Genomic DNA, 13434 nt, shown 5'->3' with positions numbered 1-13434 from the left:
CGCTGGTTGACTCAAGTTGCAGGTGCTGCATTTAGTGACAAGTCCTGATTCAACTGTGTGTCCATGCAGCCGCTGGGGCTGTCCTTGTTAAGGGGTGTAAACTACCTTGAGTACCTCAGTGTAGAAAGGCAGAATACCAAATTTAACAAGAGAAATGAAATATACTTGGTTGGTAAAGCCAGAGCTGGTAAGTAAAATAATCCCAGCAACACTGTAAAAACAATATTTATTTTATAAACATAAAGCCACGGCTAAAAGCCAGATGCCGCCCAAATACCATTTTGCAACCAAATATTTATGTCAAATACATTCCCGTTCCACTTTGGCAGCCTGCAAGGTTTTGTTGATAAGTTACCGCTTTTCAAGAACTACACACCAGTTCCCTTGGTCATAGTAACTCTCTTGCACCTCTACGCAATCTAGCCTCTTGCAGAGCGCTTCCAGTTCTCCTTTGGAGAAGACATGGTAATAACGGTGAAATATGGGACTAAGTTCCTGCGAGTCTGCAGAGCATCCCACAGGTCGGTGAGACTGGACATGCCTGGATTTCTTCTTCATGCCATCTTTCAGGTGCCAAGGGACCAGCAAGTCTTGGGAGCCAAAGGATGTTCTGTTGGTATGAACAGGCAGTTTAGCATGAACGGCCTGGTTTGCATTGCAACACCTGCTCTTGGGGTGCACTGAACTTTGGCAGTCACTGTCGACCGTTTCCTCTACTGGGTCACTGCCGAGCTCTTCCGACACACCACCACTGGCTCTTTTTTCTTTCAGGTATTTAGACTTCTGGTTCTTGTATTCCTGTTCCATAGCCCAGACATAAATGAGGGCTCTTCCACCTGACCTCAGCAGCCGGACTAATTCGCAGAGAGCAGCCAGCCTTCTCTCCTGGTCAAGGGGAAAGCAGATCAAGTCAGTCCGAAGGTTAACAGCAGCAGGACTGCAAGTGAGAGCAACGCCTCGAGTGCAGCAAAGGAAAACTGATGTGCTCTAGTGGTTTATATAATCAGGAACACCTGTACTGCTCTTTATCTGTTTATTTGGTAAAATAATTTTTTCCCTGCTCTGTAATACCCACGGCAATTATCAAGCTCCATTTAAACGTTGTTGTTTTTCTCTTAAAAGACTGCTTATGCTTGCCATTTTTATGATTGCTTGCTCAAATGAAAAAGGAGCAACCAACGTCACAGATGTAAGCACATTGTTGTAAGGTGTGCCCAAGTAAGAAAAAAAAGATAACAATTGGTGCCTAAATCTGGATGTTTCATAACAAGACAATCCATAATCTGGGCTCTGGCTCTTCTATGCAAGAAGGGTTTGCTCCTTCCACCTACCAATGGCATCTCAGATGGTGGTAGGATACAGAACAGGGCCTCCTCCGCTAAGAACTGGAGTGTGTGCACAGGTTCATATGGGCAGAAGTAGCCCTTCGGGTATCCAGCACCAAGCCTTGGGCACCATAGCTTTTCGTACACTAAACGTGTGTCTGTTGCAACCCTAGACACAAGACGCTGGAGTAAAGCAAGCTGGCATAAATTAAGCAGCTGTGACGTATGCCAGATTCAAATTCCTGCTTAGGAGTGGGACTACTGTTGAATGAGCCAGCCTAAGCCTGGCAGAGGGAAAACAAGTACTTAAGACAGTATTTGAGTGACACCACCTTTTCTGCTGGTTTAATTTATGCTAGGTGGCCGGGTCACATGACCATTCTGAACAGGCTTAGGAGTTAGGGCTGGGCAATCCAAAACTGGTTTGAAGTCCGTATCGGCTTCATAGTTTTTGACCTGGCAATATATCACAAATTATGGTGTGTGTGTGTGTGTGTGTGTGCTATGCAAAAATCACAATGTGGAAAAAACCTTGAAGCCAGCCTAGTGCCTCTACATAGTTCCATCCTTATTTCAGACGTTGTAATATATCAGTATATCACAATGTTTAGCTGGTGATATATTGTGATGTTGAAAACCAGATATCGCCCAGCCCTACTTAAGATCCAGCCTGAGTCGCCCCCTCCAGACATCCTTTTTAGGACTTACAATGGCTTAAGATCCAGCAGGCTCAACTCAGCCAGCTGGGCCCTAGCTAAGCCTGGATGGGGAAGGTACTCTGGCTGAGCGAAGAATGGGGTGTTATGCCAATGTAGCCTGGCTGCACCAGAAACCTCCCAGCTCAGCCAGAGACCCATTGGATGGATCCTAACCCTGCCCACCCTGGTTCAACTGGCTTTAGGATGGCTCTCTTAGCCAGCTAATTGCTGAGAAGTTAAACATGGGTGTCCTGATGGCCTAGCCCCACCCATCATCGGAAATGAAAGTGCAACAGAAACCAGCTCATATCGGCTCAGTCTTAGCCACTGAAAGCCAAAGTGGATGATGGGATTTGGCCCGAGACCCCTGGGAAGCTGCTGTCCTTTGGAAGAAACAATGCTGGGCTAGATGGACAAGCAATCTGACCCAGTACAGTCGTACCTTGGATCTCGAACGTAATCCGTTCCGGAAGTCCATTCGGCTTCCGAAAACATTCAAAAACCAAGGCACAGCTTCCGATTGGCTGCAGGAGCCTCCTGCACCCAATCAGAAGCCATGTCAGACATTTGGTTTCCAAAAAACATTCGCAAACCGGAACACACACTTCCAGGTTTTCAGCATTCGAGAGCCAAAATGTACGAGTACCAAGGCGTTCAAGAACCAAGTTACAACTGTATAAGACATCCAGTGCTGCTGTGTAAAGGATATGGCAACAAATCATAGGGAAGAGTTTTAACTTACCACTGTTGAAAAATGGTGGATGACAGCAATGGAGATACAGGCATCACATGAGCCACTTCGTACTGGTACTCTGAGCGCATCGCACACGAAGGCTTGAAATCCCTTCTCTCCACAAATGTCAACAAGAGTCATGCTACGGTCACAGCCAAACTGCAAGAGAAAATGGGAAGGATTTTGCACTCTTAACAAGATACATACAAAAGTTTCATGCGGATTTTGCAAAAGTCACCTACAGGCAGGAGATCTACTTTCCTTCAGACATTCCCCCCCCCCCCCCAACAAAGCCTGCAAGTATTTTGAATTTCTGGCACATTTTTTTCCTCTGCGGAAGAAATAATTGAGTATCTCAAGGTTGGATCTCACTTCTTCAAAATTTTAACCGCATACTTGCGTAGGAATTTGAAGAAAGGAGGAATAAAAGAGGACTGTCGAGATGTGACACGCTCAAATGGCACCTCTGGATTTCTCCAGCATGTGTGGTAGAAATGCCATCTCCTTTGAAATGCTGCACTGTGATGGCTGTCTTGTCTTCTGAGCCTCCTCTGTCCCACAATGTCCCAGTAAAGTAGTTCGTTATCATTTGGATTTTGCAGAGGGTGTCAAAAGCAAAGTGCTCCTTACTCCCAGAATAAAATAATTTGGTTTCCTTTCCTCAAAATGTCGTTGGCCTTTGGTAGAAGCTAACACCTATTTTTTATTTTTTAAAATGCAATTAAATAAAAAGACTTTAAAAAGCATTGCAAACAAGGCAAATTTTGACCAGCAGCCATTTCTACCAGGAAGCTGCCTTATATAGTCTATTTAGTTCAGAACTGTCTGTGTTGATTGCCAGCTGCTCTCCAGGATTTCAGACAGGGATATTCCATCCCAGGCCCAACTGGAGTTGCTGTGGATTGAAGCTGGTACCTTCTGCATGGACGCTAGATGCTCTACCAATGAGCTAGGACTCCCTCCCTGAAATCTTGAGAAAGATTAAAGAAATTTAAGGCACCACTCAACTTCAAACAGGCATTTTGGCCAATAAAGCCAAAGCAATTAAGAGTCCAATGAGGTTCAAAGGTTTAAGTAGCCTTATGGCTCAGCTGGTTAAAGCATGGTGCTGATAACACCAGGGCTGCAAGTTTGATCCCTGTATGGGACAACTGCCTATTCCTGCATTGCAAGGGCTTGGACTAAATGATGTTCAGGGTCCCTTCCACCTCTAGAAGTCTCTGAACAATTCTGTGAATGGGTCCCACATACAAACAAGCAGCTGAAAAGAGGAAAAAGTTAGTGCTTCATTGACTGTATCTGTATGACCACCTTTCATGATTAAAAAAAGAGGCACAATTCTTATGATTTCAATCACACTCTGTCCCAAATATGTACAGTATAAATTGACTGGGAAGCAGGAATTCAATCAAAAAGACAATACTGGAGTGACCTTGAAAAGAGGCAACACTGTACTCTGCTGAAATGTAATGAGCTGCAGCTAAGCTAACCAAGAGGAAGAAAGCCTACGACCGGCAGAATATGAGGTTCCTAATTTGCATCTAAATTATATCAAATAATTGTGAAGTCGGGCTTACTTGTAACATCCTATGTATTAAAGCGAATCCACTACTGCCCAAAACAAAAGATTAGATCTTGCACTGGGAGAGGGGGGAAGACCCAGGAGCATTGCTTACCTCAATTGAGATGCAGAGAAGAAACTGCAAAGGCTACACAGGCTTCAGATTAAATTTGCATTTGATATAAATAATACGATGGGAGCTGCAGGCATGCCCATAATGACTGGACACAGACAATTACGAGTTGCTAAGAAGGTGTAATGATCTTACTGGATTATCAGAGGCACTTTCATATTATTTTAATTAATTCATTCTCTCTTTCCCCCCATGCTTATGTGAACCAAGGTTTCATCTGGCTCAGCCCATCATCCCGTCTGAAATCCCAACGTTTAGCCTTGCAGCAGGTGAAATAACAAAGATGAACACTCCTGAGCATCTGCAGAGTGCCTTTGCCGCACATCCATAACCATACATTTGAAGCAAAATTTTGTTGATGTTTAGTCGTTTAGTTGTGCCCGACTCTTCGTGACCCCATGGACCAGAGCACGCCAGGCACTCCTGTCTTCCACTGCCTCCCACAGTTTGGTCAAACTCATGCTGGTAGCTTCGAGAACACTGTCCAACCATCTCGTCCTCTGTCATCCCCTTCTTCTTGTGCCCTCAATCTTTCCCAACATCAGGGTCTTTTCCAGGGAGTCTTCTCTTCTCATGAGGTGGCCAAGGTATTGGAGCCTCAGCTTCAGGATCTGTCCTTCCAGTGAGCACTCAGGGCTGATTTCCTTAAGAATGGAGAGGTTTGATCTTCTTGCAGCCCATGGGACTCTCAAGAGTTTCCTCCAGCACTATAATTGAAGAGCATCAATTCTTCGGTGATCAGCCTTCTTTATGGTCCAGCTCTCACTTCCATACATCACTACTGGGAAAACCATAGCTTTTACTATACGGACTTTTGTTGGCAAGGTGATGTCTCTACTTTTTAAGATGCTGAAGCAGTATTAAACAGTCATAGAATCATAGAATTGGAAGGGATCCAGACATGTCCAACCAGCTGACCACAATCAATAGGTAGATCCCCTGGTGATCCTGGTTGATCACGGGCTTAAGTAAACTGCAATCCTCTCCCCCAAAAGCTGAACAACTATTGCCTCTCCCAAAAAACTCTGGTCAATTTTCCCCCAAAAAAGCTCAACAACTCTGGTCAATCCTCAATGGCAATGGGTTGATCACTGTCAGTTTATTCATACTGGGAGTAGATCACAGTCTCTTGGGAGCTGAACGGGCCCGACCTAGTCCAACCCCCTGAGATGCAGGAATCTCAACACATGCTCCCCCATGGCTTTCCCCAAAGAATCTTAGGAGCTGTTCTGTTCTTCCGGTCCACATTTCTTGAGGCTGTGAAGGAAAGAAACCAAAGTGCCATGGTTTCACGCTAGAACAGAGCCTTATTTTTTGCAGTGGCCACATTTATTTCTATTACCAGGTTAGCGACGGAGATAGGAAGATGCAAAATATAATAATTATTAGGGAGCCTGCCATCCACAAGATGCTGATTATCTCCCCAAGCTCAGGGAACAAAAAGAACCACAGGATACTGTGGTCATTTTAGGTTTACCTCACAATAACTAACTCCTCCTGGTGGAATTAGATCATTTAAGTCCATTTGAAACCTGATTGATGCGACTCATCAGAAAGCTGATGGAGAGAGAACTACATCTAATTTTGAAATCCAGCCACCAAATGAAATTATGTGGCTCCCTAGAGAAACATCTCAGCTATAACTAATAGCATGAGAGTCTCGAGGAAGCAAATTAAATTCGGGCAAATTCATACAAACACAGCAAGAAAGATGACAGCATGCAGCCACAGTGCGAGACAGAGAAAGGAGAGAGAAATTCCCTTGCTTCACTTGTTCTGAGTCAGACCTTTAACATTTCTTTCACGTAGTGTTTTGTTTTCCCTCACAGAGAGCTGCTGCGTCACCTTTCAGAGAGAAGGGGCTGCGTCTAAAAACGAGAAGGCCATCTCTCGCCGCCACGAAAAGGAGAATTGTGTCATATACCCAGTGGGCTCCCTATTTTTATTTTTGGCTTTCTTTTCACCTGTCTGCTGTTTTGAGTCCTTCACCTGCAAGATATGTTCCCTTTTCATTAGCTAATAAAGCAATACTTTGACTGAAAGGATGTGCGAGGTTTCCCATCATCCCAAATCCACATTTGCCTTTTGGCCAGTGTAGCAAATCTATCACTCACTTCCAATCCCCAAGAGTCTCTCTCAAAAATCTCTTGGTAATTTCAATACTCCTTTGGCTATTTCTCACACACTCTGTCAAACAATTCAGACCCAAGCTAAAACCACACTAAAATTATGAAGTGAGCCGTTGTGATGTTGCTGGGTATGCTGCAATAATAGTGGAGCAACCTGATGTATGTTTATTATTAGCATCGTTATAACTGGCAGGCATGTTTATCTCCCTTCTTTCTGCTCACTGATAAAAGTTCCTATTATAATTCCCTGTCTGGAATTATAATGCATCTGCTTCAGGCAATTTATTTTTAACCAGAAGGAATCTACTGATTTATAAGTGGGCGTGTTTATGCCTGAATGTTGTAGCCTGAAAATAATTATTAGTTGATTTGGGATATTAACTACATTGCAGACGCCAGTTCCTGAATGAGAGAGCTTGCTGGAGAGACAAATCTTTTGCTGCGAAGAGGGAGAAAGTTAAGCAACAATAAAGCTTCTCTTGGCCTCTTCAGGAGCAAGTCAGCTTGGGGTCTGCTTACTGTCTAAAAGTGGCTTTCAAATTGTGTGCCAGAACATTTTATTACTCGTAGGGAGCAGTCTTAAGGCTAGGGTCTATCAGCTGAGATGTCATAGGATTTGGTAGAAGACCAGCTACACTGGCAGAAGCCAAATATGCCACCATCATAAGAGGTAGGCCAGTGGAAGACTTCAGATATGTCGACTGAACTTCAGAAGAGTCTGATGGATCAGGCCAATGGCCCGTCCAGTCCAGAACTGTATTCTGATAGTGGCTGACCAGATACCTATGAGAAACCCAAAAGCAGGATTCAAGCAGAAGACCTCTTCAAGCACAAGACTCTCTACTCTCTACTCCTGTGGTTTCCAGCAAGAAGCATTCAGAAGCATTGCTGCCTCTAACTGTGGAGGCAGAACACAGTCAAAATGGCAAGTAGCCCATTGATTACCCTTCCCTTCATGCATCTGTCCTTTAAAGCCATCTAGGTTAGTGGTCATCACTGTTTCCTGTGGGAGCAAGTTCCATAGTTTCACTATGTGCTGAGCTGATTAAAGTTCCTGGAATATTCCAAACTAAGGACACCCGAAAGAAGACCACAGAAACACATTTGTGCATGTAGGGTTTGTGCTCTAAAGCAGCGGTGGCCAGCTCACAACCCACAGGGCCATATCTGCCCTACAAAGCATTTTTAACTGGCCCCTGGCAATCTACCTACTTTCAGTCAGTGTGGGGTTAACATTTTGCCCCCAGTGCCGTAATGAAAGTGAGGGATTTTCTTCCACAATGTCATGTTTCACGTCTCTGAACTGTGCATGTAAATTCCTTGGCAATGTCTAAGCTCCTTTTTATTAGAGCTATGAAGCTCTTACCTGCCCACAGACTGTCTTGCCAGAGTGGTGTATGCTCTAGTTATCTCCCACTTGGAGTAGTGCAATGTGCTCTATGTGGGGCTACCTTTGAAGGTGACCCGGAAACTGCAATTAATCCAGAATATGGCAGCTAGACTGGTGACAGCCGAGACCACATAACACCGGTCTTGAAAGACCTACATTGGTTCCCAGTACATTTCCAAGCACAATTCAAAGTGTTGGTGTTGACCTTTAAAGCTCTAAACGGCCTTGGCCCAGTATACCTGAAGGAGCGTCTCCACCCCCCCCCCCATCATTCTGCCTGAGGTCCAGCGCCGAGGGCCTTCTGGCGGTTTCCTCACTGCGAGAAGCAAAGCTATACCCTGTGGAATCCATCCATCCATCCATCAGATGTCAAAGAGATAAACAACTACCTGACATTTAGAAAACAACTGAAGGCAGCCCTGTTCAGGGAAGTTTTTAATGTGTGACATTTTGATGTATTTTTAATCTTTGTTGGAAGCCGCCCAGAGTGGCGGAGTACAAATATTATTATTATTATTATTATTATTATTATTATTATTATTATTATTATTATTATTGTTGTTATTGACTTGACAATGGTTTGGAAGGCAATGTGGTTCCTCTGGTTGAGGTCCCCTGAAGGGCACAGGTTCCCTACCCCTGCTCCCAGAGCAAAGGTGACCAATTTCTGTTTTCTCAACAGAAATTGGTCATCTTTGCTCTGGGAGCAGGGGTAGGGAACCTGTGCCCTTCAGGGGACCTCAACCAGCGGCCAGGGATTATGGGGGTTGAAGTCCATCAAAATGTGAAAGGCCACAGATTGCCTACCCTTGCTCTACTTTGTCTCCCCCCCCCCCTCTGGCTTTGTACTTTGAACAGCAACTGTGAAAAGTACTCTACAGCTGAAGCAGCTCTCCTGGGGTTTTAATCTTCAAGCGCTGCCTGAAAGTGGGGGGATGGAACTTTGCTCTCTGTGTTATCACATTTTCTTGACTTTTCTTGGGAATATTACATATAACCTCAGGTATCATTATATGGTAATATAGCATGAATCCAGGCACAGTCGACCAAACCGGTTAGGCTCGTAATGGCAAAATTTAGTTGTCAAAATACAGACGCAGCAGTTTCAGGACACACTGGAGAGGGAAAACTTCAAGGCAGTGGAAAAGCCAAGATGGGACTTGGGGGCACAATTTCAGGGGGATCCCCAGCTGGAACCAAGAACTGCAGAAGTCTAGGTCTATGGCCAAGCCTAAGAAGCTACAACAATTGTTTCTGCACAGGCTTGATGGGCTTCTACGGAGAGCAGCGATGTGAAACACTGGTGGTAACAGCAGGCAGTATAAGTGTCCTGATCCATATCTCTGTCCCCACCAGGAGGCAAGATGCTACAGCTGCCCCTGCTGGCTTTGTGCTGGTGGACTCTGGACAAGAAAGAGAAGCCAGGAGTTTCAGCACCATGGAAAGCAGCCCTGCAATTCAAAGGAGGAGGAAGGAACGAGTTCACTCAAAGATAAAGGGATACTGTTCATTTTTATTCATCTCAAAAGCGAGTGACAATTTGCCTCTCCACATCCATAATTTGCAACCGAGTGCATTACAGCCAGTGCCAGGAACTGACAGCCAGGATCCCACCATGATGGCAAGCACATGCTCCAGGTTTCAGATTCAGCCACCCACAACCCTGGCCTGGTTCTGACACATGCCACAGTTGTTACAACAGCTTTATTGGGCTTTAGGAACTCTTTATCATTTTGAATGGCCTGTTTGAATATTGGCTCAACTCAGGTGACCTTCCAAAGCCAAATAAAAGTCAGAATCGCCATCTTAGGGATTGGAAACATTAGTCACAGGCTCCTCCCCCTGATTCCAGCCTATGTATTCGAAACTGAACTACTGTGTTGTAAGTCACTTTGTGGGACCTTTTTGGGAGGGAAGGGAAAGGAGGAGAAAGAAAAAGAAAAAGGGAGAGAAAGCTTTCCATGCAGGAAAAATGTCACAGGAGATGCAATTCTGATAGGTTAACTATCCCCTTCAAAGCAAGGAGGACTGAAACCACATAGTTCCTTACCATATGTAAGTCTTTGCGGACTCCTAAATACTTTCCATTGCCACAGCCGACATCAGCCACAACAGCCCCACACGGCAAAGTCCTCAGGAATTCAACGACTCGCGGCCATGGGCTGTGTCTTGTGCTACTGAAGTGCGTGGCAATCCCTTCATACACCTCGTGGACATACTTTTCTTCTAGCTTCGAGGCTTCACTCTCATTATCCGGGAAGGAGGGCTCCGTGTCCTTACGCTGACTGTCACACACAGAAGGATAAGCTACAGGGTAGGAAAGGATAAGGATTTATTTGTCCGTAAACAGAACACAGTGCTCCGAACCAGAGCGGTCCATTTTGGATTAACAGAGAATTCTGAAAACCGCAAACCAAATTGCACATTCTGAGTTTCAGTTTTAAAATTGAATTGAATTGAATTTATAATGGCACATTTATTACCTAGTTACAGATGGGTAGCCGTGTTGGTCTGCCATAGTCAAAATAAAAAAATTCCTTCCTGTAGCACCTTAAAGACCAACTAAGTTAGTTCTTGGTATAAGCTTTCGTGTGCATGCACACTTCTTCAGATACACTGAAACAGAAGTTGCCAGATCCTTCTATATATAGAGAAGGTGGGGAGGGGTATTACTCAGAAGGGTGGTGGGAATCGGAGATTGGCAGATAGCTGAGATGAGCCTGATGAGCCTGTTGACGAATTTCTGGTGAAAGGTGTCCAGGGTCTGTTGACCATGTGTCCAGATGATAAAAATATCGTCAATGTTTTGTAGGTACAAGAGAGGTTTGAGTGGGTAGGAGTTTAGGAAACGTTGTTCTAAATCTGCCATGAAGATGTTGGCATACTGTGGGGCCATGCGGGTGCCCATTGCTGTGCCGGCACAGACCCTGGACACCTTTCACCAGAAATTCAATGATTTTCACCCCACAATCAACCTTACAATGAATAATTCTATGCAAGAAATACATTTTTTGGACACTACTATAAAAATACAGGATGGACGCATAGACACCACCTTATACCGTAAACCAACTGACCGACAAACATATCTACATGCCTCTAGCTACCATCCCAAACATACCAAACAGTCCATTGTATATAGCCAGGCACTACGTTACAGCCGCATCTGTTCCAATTCTACAGACAGAGACTCTCACCTAAGAGATCTACAGCAAACCTTTTCAGAACTAAAATACCCAGCAGATGAAGTTAGACAACAGATCAACAGAGCCAGACTGATACCCAGAGAGAACTTGCTGCAAGACAGACCCAAAAAAGAAAATAACAGAACACCACTAGTCATCACATACAGCTCCCAAGTTAAAACAGTTCAACGCATCATCAGAGATCTACAACCTCTCCTGGACAATGACAGTTCTCTTTCTCAAGCTCTGGGAGGAAGACCTTTCATTGCCTACAGACAGCCACCCAATCTTAAACAACTCCTAACCCACAATAATACTACAACCAGACTTAACACGGACACTGGCACCAGAGCCTGCAATAAACCCAGATGCCAACTTTGCTGCCACATACACCCGGACAACACCATTACTGGCCCCAACAACATCACACATACCATCTCGGGACTATTTAATTGCTCATCGTCTAACATTGTGTATGCCATCAAATGCCAACAGTGTCCTTCAGCTCTCTATATTGGACAAACAGGCCAAACCTTACGCCAAAGAATAAACGGACATAAATCTGACATCAAGAATCACAAAACAGAGAAACCAGTAGGAGAACACTTCAATCTCCCAGGACATTCTATACAAGATCTCAAAGTAGCTGTTTTACTACAAAGGAATTTCAGAAATAGACTGGAAAGAGAAGCTGCTGAATTGCAACTCATTACCAAACTTAAAACAATGGAGAGACCTGGTCTGAACAGAGACATTGGATTCTTATCTCATTATACATGACTAAACCATTTCTCACCTTCCCACCCCTTGCCTTTTCCTGTAAGACCTATTACAGTCGTTAAGAGTCGTCAACAGGCTCATCAGGCTCATCTCAGCTATCTGCCAATCTCCGATTCCCACCACCCTTCTGAGTAATACCCCTCCCCACCTTCTCTATATATAGAAGGATCTGGCAACTTCTGTTTCAGTGTATCTGAAGAAGTGTGCATGCACACGAAAGCTTATACCAAGAACTAACTTAGTTGGTCTTTAAGGTGCTACAGGAAGGAATTTTTTTATTTTGACATTTATTACCTAGTTATTGATCTACACTAATCTATACATTTGATGAACTAAATTAGTGTTTCTCAAACTTGGATCTCCAGCTCTTTTTGGACTACAATGCCCATCATCCACTGGTCTTGCTAGCTAGCTGGAGACTCAAGTCTGGGAAGCACTGAACTAAAAGGTATATCTCTTTGTTTAAACTGTTTAAACAGTTTAAACTGAGATACTCTAAGAGGATCAGGGTACAAGAGTATGGTATGGGCAGAGTAGTTACTAGACCTAGGTTTACAACCTAGGAACTGTATCTGAAAAACACTATGGCTAGGATCCTAAACACTAGAAGTCTTCTACCCATGCATAGGGGCTTTCCAGATCCTACCCCTTGTACTTTGAGCCCCCTGTGCACCCTCCAAAATTCTGGGGATCTTTTGGAGTGCCATCTCTCAAGGCGTAAGGGGCTTCTACTGGAAGGGAAGATTAGCAACCCTATAAGCCTGATTACAAAGACTCACTTTGCATGTCTGCATGTAACTGTCAACATTAACCATGGTTTAAAGTTACATTGCACCGAAGTTAATGGTTCAAATGAAACCATAATACCAAATTCTGGCTCAAAAGAGAACCATGGTTAGAATACACTGTTGCGTAGTTAGCACCAGTGCACAAATAACTCTTCAAAACTTTTCATGTTGAGATAGGAAGGGAAGGAAGACTTCTCTTTGGGGAGAGGAGCAGGGGAGGAGAGTGAGTGTGTGCCCCTAGGCTGGGTCTCAATTTGCAAACCATGGTTTCCATGCTATATCTGCACCACATTGCATGCATAAATGGTACAACTGCATCGTACAAGTTTAAATAAGAGCGAAGACAGGATGCTTCAGGGTGTGGTGTAGCACCAGCAACAAAGAGCCCAAACTTGTATTGGGTGACTACATAGAACCACCCTCCCTAGGTGTGCCGATGTGGCAACAAACCTTAACAGCAATTCCCAAAGTTTACACCATAAGAAGCAAATCAAAAATATTATTTTTCTTTCTCAGAACACATCGATCAGATGGTTTTTGCAAAACTGTCTGAACTACTAGAGCTATGCTCCACTCAAAAGCCTTACTTTGATTAAGGTGCTCGTTCTGTTCTAAAGGGTGTTTTTTGGGCACAGGAATGCTTTCTGGAGGCTAAAAGGTGGGAAATATTGCTTACTTCTGCTGCACTTTCAAAGACAAATTTGTCGCTAGC

General features: G+C 44.2%; 1 protein-coding gene and 1 long non-coding RNA gene across 6 annotated transcripts in view; both read right to left on the bottom strand.

The window, feature by feature from the left end:
- Positions 1 to 207: 207 nt before the first annotated feature.
- Positions 208 to 13434, bottom strand: part of ALKBH8 (alkB homolog 8, tRNA methyltransferase) — a gene marked incomplete at its 5' end in the record, with an annotated part of 69642 nt that continues 56415 nt past the window's right edge. For all 5 annotated transcript variants that reach the window (XM_081197645.1, XM_081197644.1, XM_081197646.1 and 2 more), the window contains 3 exons: positions 208 to 885; positions 2766 to 2915; positions 10020 to 10276. In XM_081197645.1, coding sequence (XP_081053771.1) covers positions 352 to 885; positions 2766 to 2915; positions 10020 to 10276 — 941 coding nt within the window. In that variant the 3' untranslated portion in view covers positions 208 to 351. The remainder of the gene's footprint in view (positions 886 to 2765; positions 2916 to 10019; positions 10277 to 13434) is intronic.
- On the bottom strand, positions 10285 to 13293 carry LOC308588997. The gene is made up of 3 exons (XR_014009008.1): positions 12412 to 13293; positions 12229 to 12370; positions 10285 to 10452 (listed from the first exon to the last, which is right to left on the bottom strand). It is a non-coding gene; the product is annotated as an uncharacterized lncRNA (long non-coding RNA).

Source organism: Podarcis bocagei, assembly GCF_964188305.1.
Source record: "Podarcis bocagei genome assembly, chromosome: 6".
NCBI classification, from domain to species: Eukaryota; Metazoa; Chordata; class Lepidosauria; order Squamata; family Lacertidae; genus Podarcis; species Podarcis bocagei.
This window is presented reverse-complemented; position numbering and strand designations above follow the sequence as displayed.